The 24337-nt window shown below is 41.0% G+C and overlaps 1 protein-coding gene across 3 annotated transcripts in view; it reads left to right on the top strand.

Moving 5' to 3' along the window:
• LOC115024937 (RNA binding protein fox-1 homolog 3-like) overlaps positions 1-24337 on the top strand; it is a 72708-nt gene that overhangs the window by 3814 nt on the left and 44557 nt on the right. For all 3 annotated transcript variants that reach the window (XM_029456836.1, XM_029456835.1, XM_029456837.1), the window contains exons 2-3: positions 13316-13462; positions 23912-23965. In XM_029456836.1, coding sequence (XP_029312696.1) covers positions 13316-13462; positions 23912-23965 — 201 coding nt within the window. The remainder of the gene's footprint in view (positions 1-13315; positions 13463-23911; positions 23966-24337) is intronic.

Here is a 24337-nt window from a genome sequence, read left to right on the forward strand (position 1 = left end):
AGTTGCTAGACATCCAAGTTTTTATGTCCTTAAGGCATACTTGAAGTTTAGCCAATTGATTGGTTTCATCTGGTTTAATTGATAGATATAATTGGGTATCATCCGCATAGCAATGAAAGTTTATAAAGTGGTTCCTTATAATATTGCCCAAAGGAAGCATATCTAAGGTGAATAGAATCGGTCCAAGTACAGAACCCTGCGGAACTCCAAGACTGACTTTGGCTGTCATGGAGGATTTATCGTGAACACATACAAATTGAGATCGCTCAGATAAATAGGACTTGAACCAGCTTAATGCGGTTCCTTTTATGCAACAATATTCCAGTCTCTGTAGTAGAATGTCATGATCAACAGTGTCGAAAGCAGCACTGATGTCTAACAAGACAAGAACAGAGACAAGTCCTTTGTCTGATGCCAATAGAAGGTCATTGGTAACTTTCACCAGTGCCGTCTCTGTGCTATGATGAACTCTAAATCCAGATTGAAAAACCTCAAATAAACTATTATTATGTAATCACATAACTGTTTTGCAACTGCTTTCTCAAGGATCTTAGCGTGAAAGGGTAGGTTAGATATCGGCCTATAGTTGGCTAAAACCTCTGGATCAAGACTAGGCTTTTTAAGAAGTGGTTTTATTACAGCTATTTTAAAGCATTTTGGTACATAGCCAGATAATAGAGACAGGTTGATCATATTTAATAACGAGGTGTTAATTAAGGGTAAAACTTCTTTAAACAGTTTAGTTGGAATCGGGTCTAAAAGACAGGTTGATGGCTTAGACGATGAGATTGTTTAAAAAACAATTAAACAATTAAAAGCTTTACAGTACAAAACAGTTACAGTTAAAATTATTTTCATTTTAAAATCAAGCAAATGTGCAAATGCATGCATGAAGTATACATTCACATACATATTCACACATGTACAGCATGTGTGAATACACACACAACACAGCAGGGACAGATGGGTGGCTGCATCACTAACACCATCACTGACAAATGAGTCAATTTTAAGCTGCTTTTCAGCACAGAACTGCAAACACACACATACACACACAATACACACAGGCAATGCTTAGGATGTCCACACTATAGTTAACTGCACCACCACTTGTCTGTAGTTGAGGAGCCTTCAAGCTGTCAGGGCCAATAAGAATGGAGCATGCTGGGAAGACATGGGAGTATATAGACATTGATGGCAGTGTGGAGTGTGGAGTGTGGAGTCCAGCGAGAGAAGACGTGGTACAGTCAGCATTACTGGGAGTGTTTTACAGACACTGTGGAGAGTTTGTCACAAGCTGTAACTGTTACTGTCAAGAGACATAGTTACTGCAGAATAAAGAGAAAACACACCATACACACATATACCGTGGCCTAAAAGACGCTTACTACATTTACTGTCAAAAATATGCCATTAGTCAATACATCAGGTTGATACTGTGTTGTTTGGTTGTTCTTTTTTACCAACAACTAATAGTAGCCTTTCAGTGTTGCCTCTGACATCCATGGAAAGACCTTGACCTAAAATTCTCCACCTTGTCAGTTATTTAAATTGTATAGTCTTCAGAGGTGGAAGCTAAGTAAATGTTTTCAAATATTGTAGTTAGGTAACTGTCATCATCCGGGGTATTATCCCTGGAGTTTCTGTGTCTCATGTGGCAGGTTGCCACTGATAAAGTTTACGTAGTTTTTTACGAAGTTTTTCCTTGTGTGATGCGAGGGTCTAAGGACAGAGGGTGTCGTAACCTGTACAGTCTGTAAAGCACACTGAGACAAATTTATAATTTGTGATATTGGGCTTTATAAATAAATTTGATTTGAACCTTACTGGTTTAGTTAACTTTGTAAAATATGATTTTTAGGCTTAAATTAAAATGAAAGAAAAATAATTGTATAATGCATCCAGTGATACAAATCTTGATTTCCATATATGAGATTGTTATCAGGTGCTGTGAGAGTTTATAGACAGCTGATGTTGTCGGTTTCTGCTGTTCATTCAGTCTCTTGTCAAGGGTCCTTGCCATTTCACCGATGTGGTGTTCCCCACAGCTGTCACACGGGAAGTCATTCACATTCTGGATGCCAAAGACCATCTTTGAACAGAGACATGGGTTAAATATGGCTGTCTGTGTGTCTGTGTGTCTGTGTGTGTGTGTGTGTGTGTGTGTGTGTGTGTGTGTGTGTGTGTGTGTGTGTGTGTGAGAGAGTGTGTGTGTGTGTGTGTGTGTGTGTGTCTGTGTGTGTGTGTGTGTCTGTGTGATCCCTGGTGAGAGAAAGAGAGAAAGCTCTGTAGCAGTCTAACTGTGTGTAATCTACCTGTCTGGCACAGCAATCCCACCTGATAGCTTCCATTAAATGCCCGGGAAGGGGCACTGCTGAGCTCAGCAAGTCACACACACACACAAAATCGCGCACACACACACAGAGAGAGAGATATGTGCACATGTTAACTCAAAAACACAGTAATGACACATCTGGGACATCTAACTGGATGTGTAATCCGGTGAAGGTGTTTGGGGCTGTTTAGGCTGCTTGTGTGTGTGTCTGTGTAACTGGCATAAGGGAGGCTTGCTTGGGTAGATTAGTTCTGTACAGGTTCCCACCTTACACACACGCAGACACACATACTGTATGGCTCAGTACTGTTTCCGTGGTGACAGTGGAGGAAGCTCGGGCTGCTTGTGTATGATAATGTTCATGTAATTATTTCTTCTTCCTGCCTGGCTGCTCCCACTCCATGGATGGTGGTGGCATGGGGACCGCTGAGAAAAAAAGAAGCGCAGAGACGGATTTTAGCTCTTTGACTGTGGCAGAAAAAGGCTTACAGTGTTAAAGCCATTCAATTCCATACCATGTTAAGCTTAATGAAAGACTACAGCCCGCCTCATGTGCTAACACACACACACACTGAATGGAAGATTTCAGTGGAACAGGGATCAAAGATAGAAACTCATATGTAGGGATTGGCTTCTCTGAACAGTATTATTTCACATACAATGTAATGGATTCACCATGTAAATAACATTGTAATGCAAATTATTGTTGTTTTTTTACTTAAAACATTTCTTTAAAATGCTTTGTGATCACAATACATAAAATACACTAATTCAAGTCAAACAACAAAACCAATGGGAACTTTTGAAGAAAACATGTTTGATTTGAAAAGGGATTGGACATATTTTGGCCATTGAGGCTTTTAGAAGAGGTTTGTTTCGTCATGACAATTTTAGGTGACTTACAGTTGGAGAACTTCAAGATTTGGATGGGCTGAAACTCTCCTGGTTGAATCATTGGTACAAAATATGAACAATTATGTTATAAAGTATGTGGTTCTTTGATAAACAATCAAATCAAATCAAATTTATTTGTATAGCCCAATATCACAAATTATACATTTGTCTCAGTGTGCTTTACAGACTGTACAGGTTACGACATCCTCTGTCCTTAGACCCTCGCATCGCACAAGGAAAAACTTCCTAAAAGAAACCCCAAAATTAAAGGGGGAAAAATGGAAGAAACCTCAGGGCTCAAAGCTGTAGGTGAAAAAATTGAGGGAAATATGAGTAAAAGACATTCAATCACCAAGATAAAAAATGATGTTGCATGGTGCTGATAATGGAGAGTTGAATACTTAGTAGAAATCTGCCAAAACATCCAGCAATATAAATAAGTTCACTTGTAACAACAAAGTTACATTTAATACTGTTCTGAGTTGTGCTCCTTAATTAATGGCTCATGGGTATCATAGTATTTTGAACTTATTGTAATATTTCAAATTGATGGGCATAAAATAACGTACTTTATAGAATTGTTCTATGTGCAATACTCAATAATTTACAGATTTACAGTGGGGTTCTTCAGAGGACAAGCTGTTCACTGTGTCCTACTATACCTTCCATACCTTCCATGATCAGCTATTGTTCAACCACTGATCACTTCAATGCAATATTGGAAAACTGATAAGAAAAGACACTGAACTTCAGTGTTCATAGTATTGCTATTGTGTTATGGTAATGTTGTAAATTCAGATTCAATTGGGAAGTATCAACTGTAGGTGACAATGCAACACAAATATATATTTGTATTTTATTTCTGTAAAGGTAAAGTAAAATAGTTTGCTAAAACCTCTGGATCAGGACTTTTAAGAAGAGGTTTTATTACAGCTACTTTAAAGGATTGTGGTACATAGCCAGATAATAGAGACAGGTTGATCATATTTAATAACAAGGTGTAGTTAAGGGTAAAACTTCAAACAGCTTAGTTGGAATTGGGTCTAAAAGACAGGTTGATGGCTAGATTTATTTGAGGTGTTTAAGCTGTTTTTAAGATCCCGGTGGTAGAAGTTAAGTTATTACCGATTGAGGGCAGCAGTTGTAGATTTCCATATACATTTCTTTGTAGAAGCAGAGAACGGAAGAGAACGGGAACCAGGATGTGATCCCAGTGTCAAATTCCTGAGCATTGTGCACCCAACCGTACACCCAACCACCTGTCATTGACTTGTGTGCAATATGAAAATGTCACACTTATTAAAAAATATTGCCAGCAAATATAATCTGGATAGCATTTACTGTACATATCCATCAAAATGTATTATGTACTTTGTTGGAGACAGGGTTGTCTTCGGTAAAATCTTACAGGAGTCAAAGTAAAATAAGTTGCAAATACTTCAGTATACCTCAGTATGTTTCATGGCATCTCTCTCTCTGTCTCCCTCTGTCTCTCTCTCTCTGCCGCTGCCTTGAGCCCTTCTCTTTCATTTATCAGGCAGGTTTAGCTGACATCATCGTTCCATATCCATCTTTCTTTTTCATTCCTTTTACTTTCATCCCTCCATTCCTATGTTGGTCTGATTCATTATATACATAAACTCTTTCTGCTCTTTCTCCTTTTTGCTTCTCACTGCAAACATCACAGTTACAACCTACAGAAAGGCTCTATTTTTAAGAGGTCAATAAGTCATAAGTCAATGAGTAGCAGTTAAATAACTATTACAGTTCATTTAGCTGACGCTTTTGTCCAATTAATAAATGTAACTGTTCACACAAATGTCACACTGAAATGAATACCGTCTAAAATAATTGAAATGGAAATGAAAGGCCTGCTAAAGAAAAGAGGGTAGACACATGCTAACTATACAATGTGCCATCTGACGTTTTCCAAATCAGGCCAGGCTAGACACACTGAAAGAAAACAGCACATAACACACATAGATTTAGAAGAGATGCACGTTGTGACCAGCAGGGGCATTTCTGATGACGGTTCAGAAGAAAGGATGAAATTAAAGGAATTGGGATAGAACCCAAGACATCTGAGGAGAGAGACAACTTTTTGTCTGTCTCTGTCAGTGTGGTGGTAATTAAAAAATGAATCACCCTCCGGTAAGAAATTATATATAATATAGATATATAATAATATCTATAGAAGTTACAGCTTTGGTGTTATTTAATAAAGAGTCAGAAGTGTTCAACAGAATCAATCGTTTTCAGCTGAAAGGACAGACAACCTGCAGCAACGTGTGCTACAAGTATCTGACCCTGAGTAACAAGAAACGCAAGTCATTTATACAGTAGAGTTACATGGGCTGGATCAGGTAATACACATTTCCGTCTGACCAAATGGAAACAAAGGGCACAGAGACATCACACATGTTAATTACAACTGTTAACATCCGTCTGCTGATTGCCTGACAAATGCTTGCAGACAGGGATATTAGACATGTGTAGGACAATTGTGAGAAAACACAGGGTTAGTCACTGTAAGGCCAAATGTCAAATAAAACAAGAAGACTATAGAATACATTTCAACAACATTCAGGTGTTTGTTATTTGTTAATTTCCCCCCTCTGGGAAATTTATGTAACAGATAAAGGACATGAATTGTGGTAAATTACACTAGAGAAATATGTGTGTTACGTATAAGGGATTTAATCACCAATAAGACTTGCGACTCTTCCAGCTGTTCACAGGCGACTGAGTGCCAATGGTTGCTGAACATAGAAAGGATGCAGGTCTTACCTGAACCTTGGTGAGTCTGAGTCATCTCCTGCAGTTTCACTTTACTCGAGCTGCGTGATGGGAGCAGGGCCAAACCGGTGTCCTCTGTACCTGCGGAAAAAACTATGGCATGGCTGCTCACAGCTCGCTATTAATTGAAGTTAATTTAGGTTAACATAGAAAACAGACAGAAACTAAAACAACATACTTTAGGGATAAGGGTTATCATTCATTGTCTATCACTGTCTCAATAAAGGAGTTCCTCACTATTGTGCAGCACACCATCTTTCCTGCTCATGCCCTTCATTCCTCCTTCCCCCTCTCTCCCCTTTATGGTGTCTGCCAGGTTCATATTAGATAGGACCCACCTTCTTGGCATTTGGAAACCAATCAATAGGACAAATCACCATCAAATTTGAAATATTGGCAAAATGTTGAATTGTGGGTGCTTTTATTATTGCAAAGTTGATTATGCCTGAATCTTTACACAAGAACTATATGTTTCTCCAATCCTTTTATTAATATATTTATCAACATTATTTAAAATGAATTGAAAGGATTAAAATAATCAAAAACAAAACTCATTCTGGCAGCTTGTGTCTGCAATCTCATTATTTCTGTCATTATCAAAAATGCAAGACCATAGCAGAGGGTTGGAATGTAGATCAACTGTTAGGTGCAGAGATTTGCCTTCAGGCTAAGTTCCCTCTGTATCACGAGAGTCCAGTATAGCACCCACATTACTGCTGACATGACACTAATCAATCTGTCAATCTCACATTCCATCTCATCCAATTCCAAAGAGGAATACATTTTTAGATATGTAGGTAATTAGATGGATATATAGCTCTATAATTCCCTGACTAGCTATTAAGGTAGACATTTTAATCCAGATCGATATAATGAGAAACAAATATATCCACATGGTTTTTTGGCCAGAAATGTCTTACAGAAACTCAATACTATATCAGTAATGTGTCAAATGTGCCACACTGTAATTAAGGCTCTTTTTGTAACAGCTCTGTGCATGCAGAGTACAATTATTTTACCTTTACAACCCTTCTGTGGTCTAGGTGTGCACAGGGATTAACATAAAAGGTCACGTAAATAAGAAAGGGGAACACCCTTTAAAGTGTAACAAGGTAACTTCATTTATTCAACAAACAGGTTTCAAACAAAAACTTGTAACACGGAAGCAACTCAGCGTCAGCGTCTCAGAGGCCAAAATAATAAACAAAAACCCACACTATCTGGAAATGAAAACTCCCTAAACTGTCAAATGAAAATCACAATTCTAAGCTCCCTACCTCACAGTAAACAGGAGACAAATGGGAGACAAAGAAAAAGGCAGAGAACCCCTACTAGCTTCTTTAAACACGCTAAAACTTGTAAACAATGAACCCACACAGTCCTATAGCACAAGCAAGGCCGACAGCTCCTGTGGCAGCAAGGCAGGGAAATCAAAAAGAGAGCGATCTCCGGCTCCAGGAAGGTTATATGGCCCCACTGATCACTAATGGAGCTCAGGTGTGGGCAGAGGTGTGGCCAACCTGAAACACACAGCTCTCTTTCAAGAGGATGGGAGAGGCAGTAGAACGTAACATTTACTATTAAACTTTATTAAACTGTTATTACCTATACCAAGGAGGTTGTGTTTTTGGTTCGGTTTGTTGGTTTGTGTGTTTGTTGTTTTTTGTTTTTTTTCTGTTTGTTAGCAGGATTACAGAAAAACTACAGACCCAATTTTCATGAAACTTGATGGTAGGGTGTAGCATTTGAATCCAAATCACAGAGCAGCATTATTTTACACAGAAACAGCCTGTCACATGGGTGGCAGTGATGGTCAGGGACCTCGACGGACCAGACCCTGGCAGTAGAGGCTGGCTCTGGGGACGTGGAACGTCACCTCTCTGTGGGGGAAGGAGCCGGAACTAGTGCGGGAGGTGGATCGCTACCAGTTGGATCTGGTGGGGCTTACCTCCACGCACAGTCTTGGCTCTGGAACCGTACTCCTGGATAGGGGTTGGACTCTATTCTTCTCCGGAGTTGCCCAAGGTGTGAGGCGTCGGGCCGGGGTGGGGATAATCACTAGCCCCCGGCTGAGCGCCGCTACGTTGGAGTTTATCCCGGTGGACGAGAGGGTCGCCTCCCTACGCCTTCGGGTTATGGGGGGGAAAACTCTGACTGTTGTTTGTGCCTATGCCCCAAACCGCAGTTCTGAGTATTCGGCCTTCTTGGAGACCCTGAATGGAGCCCTGCAGGGGGCTCCAGTAGGGGACTCCGTAGTCTTGCTGGGAGACTTCAACGCACACGTGGGAAACGATGGAGACACCTGGAGAGGCGTGATTGGGAGGAAGGGCCTCCCTGATCTAAACCCGAACGGTCGTTTGTTGTTGGACTTCTGTGCTAGCCATGGAATGGCCATAACAAACACCATGTTCGAACATAAGGATGCTCATAAGTGCACGTGGTACCAGAGCACCCTAGGCCAAAGGTCAATGATCGATTTCGTAATCGTATCATCTGACCTGAGGCCGCATGTTTTGGACACTCGGGTGAAGAGAGGGGCGGAGCTGTCGACTGATCACCATCTGGTGGTGAGTTGGATCAAGGGGTGGGGGAAGACTCTGGACAGACCTGGTAAACCCAAACGGGTAGTGCGGGTGAACTGGGAACGTCTGGAGGAAGCCCCTGTCCTGGGGATCTTTAACTCACACCTCCGGCGGAGCTTTTCAGCCATCCCTGTGGAGGTTGGGGGCATTGAACCTGAGTGGGCGATGTTCAAAACCTCTATTGCTGAAGCTGCGGTGATGAGCTGTGGTCTCAAGGTCTTAGGTGCCTCAAGGGGCGGTAACCCTCGAACACCGTGGTGGACCCCGGTGGTCAGGGAAGCCGTCCGACTGAAGAAGGAGTCCTTCCGGGTTATGTTATCCGGGAGGACTCCGGAAACAGTTGCAGGGTATCGAAGGACTAGAAGGGCGGCAGCTTCTGCCGTGTCAGAGGCAAAGCAGCGGGTGTGGGAGAAGTTCGGAGAAGCTATGGAGAACGACTTTCGGTCGGCACCAAGGTGCTTCTGGAAAACCATCCGGCACCTCAGGAGGGGGAAGCGAGGAACCATCCAAGCTGTGTACAGCAAGGGTGGGACCCTGCTGACTTCAACTGAGAAGGTTATCGGCCGGTGGAAGGAGCACTTTGAGGAACTCCTGAATCCGACTAACACGCCCTCTATGGTTGAGGCAGAGCTGGAAGCTGATGGGGGATCATCGTCAATTTCCCTGATGGAAGTCACTGAGGTAGTCAAACAACTCCACAGTGGCAAAGCCGCAGGGGTTGATGAGATCCGTCCAGAAATGCTGAAGGCGATGGGTGTTGAGGGGCTGTCTTGGTTGACACGCCTCGTCAATATTGCGTGGAAGTCTGGGACAGTGCCTAGGGGTTGGCAGACCGGGGTGGTGGTTCCCCTATTTAAAAAGGGGGACCAGAGAGTGTGTGCCAACTACAGGGATATCACACTTCTCAGCCTCCGTGGTAAAGTCTACTCCAAGGTACTGGAAAGGAGGGTTCGGCCGGTAGTCGAACCTCTGACTGAAGAGGAACAATGCGGATTCCGTCCTGGTCGTGGAACAACGGACCAACTCTTCACTCTCGCAAGGATCCTGAATGGGGCCTGGGAGTACGCCCATCCGGTCTACATGTGTTTTGTGGATCTGGAGAAGGCGTATGACCGGGTCCCCCGGGTGATACTGTGGGAGGTGCTGCGGGAGTATGGGCTGAGGGGGTCACTTTTGAGGGCCATCCAATCCCTGTACGGCCAAAGCGAGAGTTGTGTCCGGATACTCGGCAGTAAGTCGGACTCGTTTCCCGTGAATGTTGGCCTCCGCCAGGGCTGCGCTTTATCACCAATCCTGTTCGTGATTTTCATGGATAGGATATCGAGGCGTAGTCGTGGAGGAGAGGGGTTGCAGTTCGGTGACCTGAGGATCTCATCGCTGCTCTTTGCAGATGATGTGGTCCTTATGGCATCATCGGTTTGTGACCTTCAACAGTCACTGGATCGGTTCGCAGCCGAGTGTGAAGCGGTTGGGATGAGGATCAGCACCTCCAAATCTGAGGCCATGGCTCTCAGCAGGAAACCGGTGGATTGCCTACTCCGGGTAGGGAATGAGCCATTACCCCAAGTGAAGGAGTTCAAGTACCTCGGGGTCTTGTTCGCGAGTGAGGGGACAATGGAGCGAGAGATTGGCCGGAGAATCGGAGCAGCGGGGGCGGTATTACAGTCACTTTACCGCACCGTTGTGACGAAAAGAGAGCTGAGCCAGAAGGCAAAGCTCTCAATCTACCGGTCGATCTTCGTTCCTACCCTCACCTATGGTCATGAAGGCTGGGTCATGACCGAAAGAACGAGATCACGGGTACAAGCGGCCGAAATGGGTTTTCTCAGACGGGTGGCTGGCGTCTCCCTTAGAGATAGGGTAAGAAGCTCAGCCATCCGTGAGAGACTCGGAGTAGAGCCGCTGCTCCTTTACGTTGAAAGGAGCCAGTTGAGGTGGTTCGGGCATCTAGTAAGGATGCCACCTGGGCGCCTCCCTAGGGAGGTGTTCCAGGCACGTCCAGCTGGGAGGAGACCCCGGGGAAGACCCAGGACTCGGTGGAGAGATTATATCTCCTCTCTGGCCTGGGAACGCCTCAGGATCCCCCAGTCGGAGCTGGAGGATGTGGCACGGAGAAGGGAAGATTGGGGTTCCTTACTGGAGCTGCTGCGCCCGCGACCCGATCCCGGATAAGCGGTAGACGATGGATGGATGGAGAAACAGCCTTGGTGGAGCTCTGAACTCTATTATTATTGTTATTATTATTATTATTATTATTATTAATAGTATTGTTGTTCGTGTTCTTGTTCTTGTTCTTGTTCTTGTTCTTGTTCTTGTTCTTGTTCTTGTGCTTGTTCTTGTTCTTGTTCTTGTTCTTGTTCTTGTTGTTAGATTGTAGAGGCAGAGGCAGCACGGTGATGCAGTTGTTAGAACTCACCTTCCACTTCTCTACATAAAGGGCAATCTACTTCCTGCATTGGCACTGAATGTTGCCACTGAGTGTAAATCATGAGGCGTAGAATCGTCCAATACTAATATTATAATAATATTTAATAATTGTACTAAAAATGGTCTTTAAAAAGGTACAACATGTGCTTTGCATGTTCTGAGTGTGTTCAGTCAAGCCACTACCCTTCACGTTACTCCTCTGTGCTCAGCACCAACTCTCTTGCTCTCTAAGGCCCATCATAATGTATGCTTTTGTGTAGACATGTTGCAGGCTGTTTAATGTTTTTCCTTATTCTCATAGACAGCTTCCTTAACCCTTTGATGCACAAGATGGGTCGAAAGTGACCCGAATGAGTTTTAATTATAAATATCTTTGCAATAAATTACTTTAATTATTCAGAATTACAGAAATTCCTCAATTAACTTGTTTTCTTATTTTAATTTTTCCTTTCTAACATTTTGAATAAAGATCTTTTTTGTATCACTACCCTTCTAAGGCACAACATGGGTCCAAAATGTCCCGTATTTGTTTCCTATGTTATTTCATGCATGGCTGTTTCTTTGCTATTCTTTATTTGTCACTTTGTCACACTCACACATAACCTACATCACACAACCGATAACATTGTGAGATATTGAACTGTAAGAGTATCTGTAGTGTAACTGTAGTGAACTCTAGTAAACTGTGGGGAATGTATAAAATTAATGAATAAAAGAAAAGAAAACTGATTAAATAGAAACATATGAGAACCGTGCAAACTGCCATCTCAGTGTATACATGCTTCACAGATGACAATCACAACTTCTTCAACCATATCCCTCTGGCTGAGAAGCTCCTTGAGATGAACCTGACCATTGTGGGGACTCTTCGCCAGAACAAAAAGGACATACTGCCTGTCATGAAGCCATCCAAATTGAGGGAGAAGCATAGCTCAGAATTTAGATTCAGTGGCAACATGACCATGGTGAGCTATGTGCCGAAGAAGGGGAAGGCTGTTGTCCTCCTGAGCACCATGCATGATGACAGAGCAGTGGATGACAACAGTGTGAAGAAGAAACCAGAAGTGATCCAGTACGACAACAAAACAAAATCAAGAGCGGACACAATGGATCAGATGGTTTGCACCTACACATGTAAGCGGAAAACACGGAGGTGGCCCATGGTGCTCTGGCACAATGTGCTGGATGTTGCCACCCTCAATGCCTACACCACCTTCACTGCACAACACCCTGATTACATGGGTGGTGTGACCACTGCACGGCGGCTATTCATCAAGGAGCTGGGCAAAGAGCTTATCATGCCACATATGAAGAGACACATGGAGGGCACGCCCCACCTCCAAAAGCACATTACATGGGCAAAGGAAAGATGTGGCCTAAAAACAAACAAACACGGCCACCACTACAGGAGGACACCTGACAGGAGGGCCAAGTGAAGAGGAAGATCTGCACATCTGCACAGAGGGATATGGTTGAAGAAGTTGTGATTGACATCGGTGAGGCATGTATGCACTGAGATGGCAGTTTGCACGGTTCCCATATGTTTTTATTTAATCAGTTTTCTTTTCTTTGCTTCATTCCTTGTATACATTCACCACAGTTCACTACAGTTACTCTACAGTTAAACTACAGATACTCTTACAGTTCAATATCTCACAGTGTCATCGGCTGTATGATGAATGTTATGTGTGAGTGTGACAAAGTGACAAATAAAGATTTCAAATATAAAATGTATTGTTTGGTCCAAACCACTGCTATAATAATTGTTTTTAACAACATTATTATTATAGTATGTCTTTTTTTTATCACACTTTACACACATGGGTCATTTTTGACCCGTGTGTGTAAACCTGATGTAGTAACACAAAAAATATTTTAGTTAATAAATTAAGAAAGGGAGAATAAAAATATGTACCAAGAGTAGATGTCGGCCAAGTGTGATAAAAATGAAAAAAAGTTAATTATTATTTTAGCAACACATTTAATATTTGAAATCTTTATTTGTTGGTGACCCAACATTTAACGCTCGACAAGAAGATACAGAGTGCTGTTTGAAACATATCTCTTTGATGCCACCTACACCTCTTCTTTCACTTTTACTGCATCTCCACTTTCTGTAAATTTGACCACGTTGTTCTATCAATGCTCTTCTTTTGTAAGATCTATTATTTTTATGTCACTCCAGCTCTTCAGTTTACACTGTTTCTTTTTTTAGTCACCTCAACACTCTGTTTTTTCACAATAGGAGCTAATCTGTAGCCCGCTGCGTGTTTCCCTGCAGCAGGCAGAAGAGGTTGCACAAACAGAGGGCTCCCAGCAGCTCCACCTGCAGTCCAGTGATTCGTCGGAGAAGCAGCAGCCCAAGAGGCTACACGTCTCCAACATCCCTTTCCGTTTCCGAGATCCTGACCTCCGGCAAATGTTCGGGGTGAGATGACAACTGCACCACATTCACATGCACACACACGCACACAACGTTAATGTACTGAGATACCTACACTATAGGGCAATCATATATATCCAGATGGAATGTCATTCACCTTACAGCACCCCCTGCTCTTGCCTGTAGGTAACACAGTAACAAATGCAATTTAAACAAGATAAATAATAAATAAATGCAATACTAAAGTTGTAAAAGCATAAAAGTAAATCATACATGGGAAGTCAATTATGAGCAGATGACGTCTTTTTTATAATACAAATATGTAAAGTCAATAAGAGATAAAATGCATCATTGAATATATGTGTCTACATTCATTCACCATAGGATTTCACACAAGATAAAAAATAGACTGAGTTAGCATAGAAAAGAAAATAGCCGCAAGCGAGATGCTCTGCTCATGTGTACGGGGGCATTGACTCACTGGCTACAATGACAGCTGATTAGAAGCTGCGATGGAGACAGAATGCTATTCAGTGTCCGATGGACATTGGGGGAAACATTATGTGGTACCCAGGGCCCTCCCATTAGAAATGGCCTGTATAATTGCATCTCTTTATATTTCAATTAGCAAACTAATACGGAGTTGATTTATTGTTGGTGAATTCAGAGCATATTGCAGAGTTTGTGTTTGGTGCCGAGCCTCTGAACGCATCACTTCCCATCAACAACTATCAAGCTCAACACAAAGGAGACCAGGCAGTCAGAGTCATAATCATCAGGGAATATGAAAGATGGGGCTTGTGAAATGCTATCATGAGCAGCAGAAGCATTTTCAGCAGCTTTGGAAAAATTGTGTTTGCAGTGTTTGCAAAGCAGTTATGCCGCAAAACTGAGCCGTGCATGTAACTTTAAATGGAAAGCATTTGAACAACTGGTTCCTTCATTGAGTAGAATATGTCGTGTTTGAATGTAGAGGAGCAACTCAAGATGTCTCCCTGAACTACCTCGCAAGCCTTGCTCCATGAAGCTGTAAATAATTCTTACCTTTACTTTTGTATGCCCCCTAACCCAAAGCAAATCTTATTAATTTTTCAGTTGGAGTGGTGGATAGCCATGCACTAGTTCTCTTAACCTGTGCGAAAGAAACAAGTATAAGGCAGGAAATGCACAATCTCATTATAGAGACCAAACAATTATCATTAACACTATGAACAAGTACCAGCAAGGAAAAACTCATTTTCAACACGTAGAAACCTTGAGCAGAACCAGGCTATGGGTGGACGCTGAGGCAGATGGGCGCCATAGGATTTTAAAACACCTGTCTCAGTAGGCATTATGGCATGAATCCATATCGTAGGTTTTCAGTTGAACTGAATAAAGACAGTCCACTTTCAATGTCAACTGCAAGATAATCAAGATGACTGTTGGGTTGAGTATACAAAGTGTGCCACCATGGCCATGATTGTTCTATATCCAAGTAACTCATACAGGGTGTGTGTGTGTGTGTGTGTGTGTGTGTGTGAGTGTGTGTATGTGTGTGTGTGTGTGTGTGTGTGTGTGTGTGTGTGTGTGTGTGTGTGTGTGTGTGTGTGTGTGTGAAGCCTGTTAAGTGTTAATTGATGATGAAGTTTACCTACCTAAATACACACATACACACACATGTACATTGCTGAGTATAGATTTACTGACACAAATCCAGTATTAACATTTAATATAATATAATAAGGCTGGAGATTTACCCCCCTCTGATACCACCACCCACCTCCCCATTCCTATAATGAAGTGGAACATCTGTTCCTGCAGTCCTTGTTCCAGGAGGAGGGTAAATGGCCTGCTCGCCTTTTCCAGCCTCAGAGCTCTTGATGTGGCCTATCAGTGGAGACACAACTAATGGGATTCCTCAGTGAGGTTAAATGGGAGTTTATCCTCATTAGGTGTAGGGTGACAGCTCCAGTTATGGGTGCGAGAGGTGTGTGTGTGTGTGTGTGTGTGTGTGTGTGTGTGTGTGTGTGTGTGTGTGTGTGTGTGTGTGTGTGTGTGTGTGTGTGTGTGTGTGTGTGTGTGTGTGTGTGTGTGTTTGGTTTTGTTTTGTTTTGTGTTTGTGTATTCTTGAAAAGGAGTGGGACTTCCCAACAGTCTCCAGTCACTTAGTGAGGTCTCCAAAGCACTGAACACTGCACCACAATTAAGCAGTGACATCATCAGGAGGAGGAAAAAGTAGAGCTTGTGAGAAAGAAAGAAACAGAAGGATAGGGAAGCAGAAGAAAGGAATTAGAAGAGACAGACAATGTAGCTCTGATTACAATCAGTGAGGCTTCAGAGGCCATCCAGCCCTGTTAAAAGACTGAAGATCCAAATCACTGGGCCTCAGGAGAACCAGAGCCAGGAAACTGTTTTCTATTATTTAAAAATGTATTTTCAATGACGCTTCATTAAAAATTAAAAGCAAAAACAAAGTACATGAAATTAATATTCAGAGTGTTATGACAAAGAATACAAATAACATGCAATTCAAAGTTAATAAGAATTGTGCTTTATCACCAATTGGGCTTATTTTAATAGTTGTGCCCATCAGTAATAGTAACATTCTACTTAGTAAATACCTTTTTACACATGCACTGTGTTACATTAATGTACCTGCAATGTTGAATGCCTGAATTGAATGTGAATGTGAAATTAACGCGAGGGGAGCTGCACAAGGTTAGATTCACCTTATCAAAAGCAGTGTAATAAGTTTATGACTTGATTACCATCAGTTATGTACTAAGAAAATAACATCAGTTACATTAATTACAACATACCTTAGCCATTTTGCAGTTGAGGAGATTCTTCTTATGTCAGATCAGTTTATTAAAAGAATATGTTTTCCATCTTACTGACATCGTTGTGCTCTCAAACCTCAGCAAATAACTGATGTGTACAATACTGCTCTGCAGTTAAAATGATAGACAAAGCTACAAATAAAAGCTGGGTTGTAATAAACAGAATATTTCCTTTCAGAGCTGCTCTGCTCACCTACTTTCTGAAGGTCTGAAAACCCCAAAACAATCAAATGAAAGTTGGTTTTAGAATACAGTCAAGTTTGTTATTGGTCTTAAAATAGTATAGTTTCAACTAATTTTTCGAAATTCAGCTTGCAGCCTAGATATCTTCAGTGGTGTGATTGAAGTGAAACTTAAGTGCTATAGAAATTATCATTCTTTCAGACTTTGTAGAAAGGTTTTGAATATGTTACTGATGTAACCAGTGAATTATCAAACTGCTGGTGTTTGTCACTTCAGCAGAGCACTTTAGCAGTTTTGATCTATTGTATTCAACCTTTGCCACAATGGGCTCCAGTGGCACTGTCCTCCATTCATCTAAAATGGGACTTGTGAGCAACTGGCTCAATCTCCCATTACGGTTCTGCTAGACTACCACCACAATGCAAACAAAGGCAATAGTGAGGGCATTACAGCAAATGGAATTCTGTGTCGTTTCAGCAAAAGCTGTAATAGAAAAGCAATACAAGTGCATTAAACAAAGCCATATAAATAAGTTGAATCAAAGGTGATGTCGCCACAAGCTGGAGGTCCACCTCTGTGAATTATACAATAATACACAGTGATACTCCCTCAGACATCTCTGGAAGTCCAGCTCAGGACACAGGAATAAAACCATAGTGTTGTGTACAACTGCAACGATGGAGACACACTGTGGAAAGGGGACGGCCTCGAAAAGGAATAAAACTGGGTTCATTACCCAAGCTTATTTGAGTTTAATTCATAATTAGAACAACACATTTGGAGGGAAATTACTAGGCCAGGGAAGAGGGTTTTAATGGTAGAATGATAATTGGCACTCACAGCACCACTTCACTGATTCAATTCTCTCATTCTCAGGATGTGGCGGAAATCTGTACTCTAAGACTGCACCTCAAATAACTTCCTGTATACACTGCACACTAATGTATACACCCGGGGTCATTTGGATTTCTATATCCCTCAAAGAGTAGAGAAGCAATCCAAGTCATGTCAGAATCTGCTTGGTTTGTTTTGGCCTTTCATGTATTTCTTGTAATATTTCTGATGCATGGAACCAAAATGTCTGCTGGTGGGTCTAACTGGCCTGTACTCTCAGAAGGACCCTGTGCATTTAGCCCCACACAGAGTAAAACTTGACAAGCTGATATGCAGGACTGCTGCCGTCCCCTGAGCCTCAGCTGTGTTTAATTAATAAGCAGGCACTTAGTGAGCCAGCCGCAAGAGGGTCCTTACTGTCACATTCCCAGAGGTAGGGGTCCTAAATGAGTCATTAGATTCTCAGCACACATACACGTGCACTCAGCATGTCACAGACACACACACACGCACACACACACACAGACACACACACAGACACAGACACACACACACACACACACACACACACACTGCTGAGGTAGGCCATGCGTGTGTGTGCATGTGTATTTATGGTAAGCACCGGGGGTTTGGTTTTGTGCTAATGGTGTTTTAATGACACCTACTCTTGCCTAATCACCTGTTCTGGAGGCTTCCAGCAGCACAGGTAGCCCAGTGTTCCCAGCAAGGGAATTCTTTTTAATGTCTCCTGTTCATGTCTTCACTCTCATTTGCCTCCCCAATTATTCCATAAGGCTCCACTCAAACCGACTCTGCCTCTGAGGAGGCAAAATGTAATTATAATCTTCAATCTGCTAATTTACATCAACATATCAGTGTAGCAATGGAGCCATTTTGCACTGAGTGGGTAGTTAGAAAGCCAGAGCTTTGCCATTGTTGCGTCCCCCAGTGGTGCCGGTGTGTTTGTGTTGATTAAGACAAGTAGTGTGTAAAATAGAGAGAAACAGTGATAGAAGTTATCACTCTGCTAACCATTAAGTCAGGGCACAGCAGGTGAGACTGGTCATTTTGAGTGATGTCATTACATTTGAGATAATGTATCTTTGGTGCCATAACCACAGGAGATTCATCAAATATGCAAACAATCATCAAAGAGCTTCATTTGTAGATGTGACGAGGTGTGTTCAAATAAAAATGAGTTGCTACCTACCTTTTGGTTACTTTTGATGACACTGTATTTTGCAGAGTGATGTAAAGTAAGCATAGGTAACTTACTCAAGTACTGCACTTAAAGGTGCCCATAGATTTCTTGTAAACAAACAAAAGTTCTCTTTATATTCAGGCTTTGTCACAAAAACTCACTGTGTGTATCTAATAAACGTGATGAATTTCTTTCTTTCCTCATAAAACACACAAACACACAACCAATGTTTAGTATTAAAAGTTTAAAACCTGCTTTGTTTCCGTCCATTTTTAGCTTGCATCCTTCTTCTTCTCTGCCTTTGCGTCACCTGTATCCATCGGATCTATTCAATAGCGCAACTTTATTTCTAAACACCACAAGGAAACTTAAATTACTATTCTGAGGCATATTTTAGTTTTATGCTACTTTATATGTCTACTTCACTAAAGTTCAGAGAAAAATTATCTGCTTTTTATCCTGACCTTTAGTTATTTGAACTTACTAGTTTCTGATGAAGTGTGTAAAATACAATACAATGTCATATAATGAATGAAACCCCCTGTAAGTATCCACTGCAGCCAGCTACAACATTAACATGCTGCTCACATGTTAAAGCATTAGTGAGGATAATATATATAATATACATCATAACACTTACAGGTCCCTAGGTGAGTACTAGGCACCACAATGTGTAGCTTGCAGAGGCTGATTTTTCCCTGGAAATCAACTCTAATTTGGACTAATGGAGACGACTGCCTTCACAGACCAAACACTGAAATAGAGATAGATGAAGGAGGAGAGAGAAAGTGGAAAAACAACAATGATTGGTGGAAAGATGCAATGTAATTATTAAATGGATTTAGTAGCAGTATGTAATATTGATAAAAGTATTATTAATAGTAAAACTGTAGTGCAGCCAGACAGGAGATTGGAATACAGCAAATGCACTATCTGTTACCTGGTGTACAAGAAGCAGCAAAGTCAGCAGTATGCCTTCATATCCAGGTACAACTACACAGACAGCAATTACATTAGTATTATTCTCTTCACTGTCAAAACCTCTAACATGGTGGAGTTACAAAAATACTACATTAAGTATGTTACTTGAAAATTAGAAAATAATGTGTCATTTATCAAAGTAAATCTAAATAAAGTAATAAATAAAAAATGCTATAAGTATAACTTTCATGCTATAACTTTCCCCAGGCTTTTATAGACTGTGATGTTAATGTGATCACACAGAAAACACATGCCGCACCCCTATATCACCTCCTTGTTTCTTGTTCATCAGCTCATCGATCAGGACTATTGTGTGTGTTACTAGTGTGTGTGTGTGTGTGTGTGTGTGTGTGTGTGTGTGTGTGTGTGTGTGTGTGTGTGTGTGTGTGTGTGTGTGTGTGTGTGTGTGTGTATTTCTGTTTGTGTGTGTGGGTTTGTGTTTGTGTGTATGTGTGTGCGTGCGTGTGTGTGTGTGTGTGTGTGTGTGTGGCCTGCCTTACTGCTGGCATGGCTGACAGGGTAATTAGTTCTAATGAAATAACGTAGTCATTGTGGACAACAATTAAGGGCAGCTCTCATCCCACTCATTAGGCTGAGTGGAGGAGCACTATCATTTGCCCAGATAGTTAATGATCTGATCTGAAGAACACACCCACTGATCAAATGAATTCTTACGCAGATAGACGCAAACATGCACATAAACAGGTTTGTACATGGCCACACTGGATACATTGTTGTTTCATTTTTATTTATTTATCTTTCTTAACAAATCCTCCAGAGGAGTAAAATCAGTTTAACGATTATGCAATCCTTAAAAAATGTTTTATTACTAGTGCTGTGATGCTGCTCCTTGTGTCGATACCTACAGTCATGTATGTATGTATGTTATGTTTATCACTCACAGCACATGTTTATGGTTAGAGAAAGATCATGGTCTGGTTTTGGCCATGGCGGTTTAAGACAGGACAAAGCTACAGTGTGTTTATTGACCTTTAACTGAAAACTTGACCTCTCCCTAACTGTAACTGAAGCCCTTTTGTTGCATACGTCTGGATGTGTACTCTGGAGTCCTGCACTCCTCCTTGTTAGTCTGGTGCGTTACTTAAATATACTCAAAAAAAGATAACATAATTCAGGCAGAGATTACTGATAATTGTCAGAAGTGATTTGGAAAACAATTTGATATTTTATAAACAAAACATGTACGAGACAAAGTTGGTTTATTAGGTCCACCAAGCAAAAAGTGATAATTTTGGAGCTGCTGAAGAATTCTAATGTTTGATACTGAGAGGTGTTTCTAATATTTATATATAAACTACCCATTATATGTATGTGGGTAGTATCATATATTTATGTAGTATTATTACTGATGCATTAACATGTAAGCAGAAGTGGAGCAAATGTTACCCAGTTTATACACTGTTATGTAGTTTAATCTACAATAATGCATTATATTTTATGAACAAATGTTGACAAAAACTTTACTCTTAAAAGTAACAAATAACAATAAAATAACAATAAAATAACAAAATAACATAATAATAATAATAATAATAATAATAATAATAATAATAATAATAATAATAATAATAATAATAATAATAATAATAATTGATGTAAGAAAGGGTTTTCTTTCTACAGTATAACCCGCAGAAGGAAGCTTGAATCTACTCATGGACTGTGAGCACCACAAGCCGAGTGGTTCATAAACCACCATCACATGGTGGTTTATGACCAGTTACCTACATCTTCTCTTACTGCTGTTGATGACTTGAAAATGCATTTATAGCTGCATTAAATGCACAATAGCACCATTCTAGTCTTTCAACCACTTAAAGCGCTTTTGCATTAAACTCCAACATTTACTCAAGCGGACTGGATTGGATCAAACCGCCAAACTTCTGATTGGGCGACGAACCGCTTTACCTCCGGAGCCAGAGCAGCCTCACGGACTCAGAACCCGTTAGACTTTAGAGCGAATCACGGTGCAGATACACAGATTATTTTTCACTTCCTTCATTGCAAGATTTCTGAAGAGGTCTGCACTCTCCAAGTGCCCTTCTAGTTAGAATTGATACAGAATTGAGACTGTTGGAAAGTCCCACTCCTTTTCAAGAATACACAAACACAAAACAAAAAAAGACCAAACAGACACACATACACACACACACACACACACACACACACACACACACACACACACACACACACAAAGTACACAAACACACTGTGTATATACAGCCTTCCAGTGAGTGGGGAAGCAGACAAGTAGGTAAAAAGAGGTGGTTGGGTTAATGACTCTCACTGGGGCAAGAGCGATCCATTAAATCTTGTATTAATTATAAATTCAGTTTTTTCTTAATTTCATTCGAACATTTTGTCTTATATTGTAATGAAATCAACTATCTTTGTTCTTCTTTTTTAAGGCATTGTTTCACTGTGATTAGAGTATGTCCATTGTTCATCTTAAAAACATAGATAGCACACAGTTCTGCAACATACACGTGCAACATACTGTACAGTAAGTATATGCAACATGTGGTTTTTTTTTGGTGGACTTCCTTCATCTTCAGGGCCAGTGCTGTGACCTTGCCTTTGCTTTGCTGCCTGCTCCATGTTTATTTATTTATTGAAATAAACTTCTTGATTCAAGGTCTAGTTATGTGGAGCACAAGGCTGAGCATTACCATACTGCCTGGCAAGGTTAGTGCTGCTTCACATTGCCATGAGTTCATCCCAGCTGCTCCAACAGCACAGGCTCCAACTGATCTTCCAATGATAGTGGCATGTATTTATACTGAAGCTAAAAGTAGTTATAATAGTTTTCTTAGAGTTATTATTGTCAGTGCAGAAGCAGAGTTTTCTTTTAGAAACAGAAATATTAAAACTAAATTGAAAATATTTTATTTCATTTTCACATTATCAAAACTGATGTAATTGCTCTCTCAAATCACAATTGTAATAATACGTGGACTAAAAAGATCACAAAAAAATATTTAAACACTAAAAATCTGAGAGTGACACTAGAAAAAGAAGATGACAGGAAGGCAAAAGAGAAAATGAACAGGAAGAGAAGTCATGTTGACATCTATAGATATTGTCAGCTGCTCCTGTTCCCCTTTTAAAAAATCTGCTATTTTAAGAGGAGTAAATCTCACATGTATAGTTAAAAATAGTAAAACTAATACTAAATAATTGTTCAAAGAGGTGCTCTCAGTGAATGTAAAAGATGTTTGACTGGTAAAAGCGTTTGTGAGAGTGTCCATACTCATGGTCTCAGTAGTTCAGTGTGAACATTATTCATCAGTCAGGACTTCTGACCTCAGGTGTCTTCCTACTCGTACTGTATGTGGGACAGGCTATAATCTTAGTTCAGCTTGAAGGGATCATTTCAGACAAATACAACTTTAGTTTAGTTTGGCACTCATTTGTATCATCTTTATTTGGTGTGTTTACAGGTGCAGCGCTGCAGTCTAAACCTAGCCAAATGATTTCACTACTATGTCACATTTCCTATTGTATTTAATATGTATTAATATACTGTGCTGTGTCAGTTATAGCAGCTTGAGTTTTCTAATTTGACAAAAGGGTAAATTGGTGCCCCATGTTGAGCTACTCTAAATGTAAGACTTACGGTCAGTAAAACATCTGATTTAAAGAAAAAGACACTGTGGATGTTGTTAGAGAGTAACCTTCAGACCATGCTGACTGGACATTTGGTATGAGAGGCCAATAAATCAGCCTGATATACTGTACAGGTATAATCCTATTTGCCTGTATTTCCATATATCTACTGTATGTTCAAGCCCATACATGATAAGACTAAGAAAAGCACTTGCACCCACAGCAGCTGCTGGAGTGTTTGCCATGTTTAAAAGCCATAAGACCAGGTCTCATTTTATTAAATCAAGTATGACAACCACACATTCACCACACTAGCTCTAGATCTCACTCTGCAGTAATTAGCCAATTAAGACAAACACATGTATGGCTTATCATAGCCTTGATGGACTGTCTCTTCACTTCCAACCCCTCCCCCCCAAATGTGCCTCCACTGAAAAAGCTCCAGCTCCTCTCTCTCCTTCTTTTTCGAGAGTGAGGAGAGCAAAAGCAAGATGATGGGCATCATTAAGATCAGCGGTGCGTACTGAGGCATTGCATTGCTATGGCGTCCACATCCAACACAGTAGTGTTCATTAACACTGCGTAGCCATCGTCCCCAGTACACACACAGCACTTTATTAGCACAACAGAGCAAACACAGCATTCAACAGCATTAAGAGCAAATGGATATGTTATTAATCTCATTGTCAGATGAAGAGGAGTTTGTTAATCCGGGGCATTGACTGCTTGACCTTTTTTGTATTTTAGAGTATGAGAGAGCAGCACAGGTCGCCATGTTCTAATTATTTCCTCCCTTTCCCTCTTTTCATTCATCCCTGTCCCCACCGTCTCCCTCCTTGTCTTCCACAGCAATTTGGCAAGATATTAGACGTTGAGATTATTTTTAACGAGCGAGGCTCTAAGGTAAGTGCACTGTTTCCACACATTCATGCACATTCTCTCACACATGTGATTTTCCAGTCGACCGTGTTTGTCTCGTGCCCTCCTCTTCTCTCGCAGTCCTCCACTCCTCATTTCACAGCTCTCTTTCCTTCTGTCTGATAGTAATTACAAACCCGAATCAGTGACACTTGCCTGCAGGCAACTTTTACACCTTACCGGCTGCCATGCACTGTAACATAATGAAGACAATGAATCTTAACGCTGACAGTAGGATTCACACAGTCTACAAATACATGATGTCTTGCCTCTTTAGCTTCTCAACCTATAGTGCCAAGAAGTAGAAACAAATTCTGTACAAATGTTCTCTGTTTTAAATCTCAGTAAAATCAGAAC

Source organism: Cottoperca gobio, chromosome 19, assembly GCF_900634415.1.
Source record: "Cottoperca gobio chromosome 19, fCotGob3.1, whole genome shotgun sequence".
Lineage (NCBI taxonomy): Eukaryota > Metazoa > Chordata > Actinopteri > Perciformes > Bovichtidae > Cottoperca > Cottoperca gobio.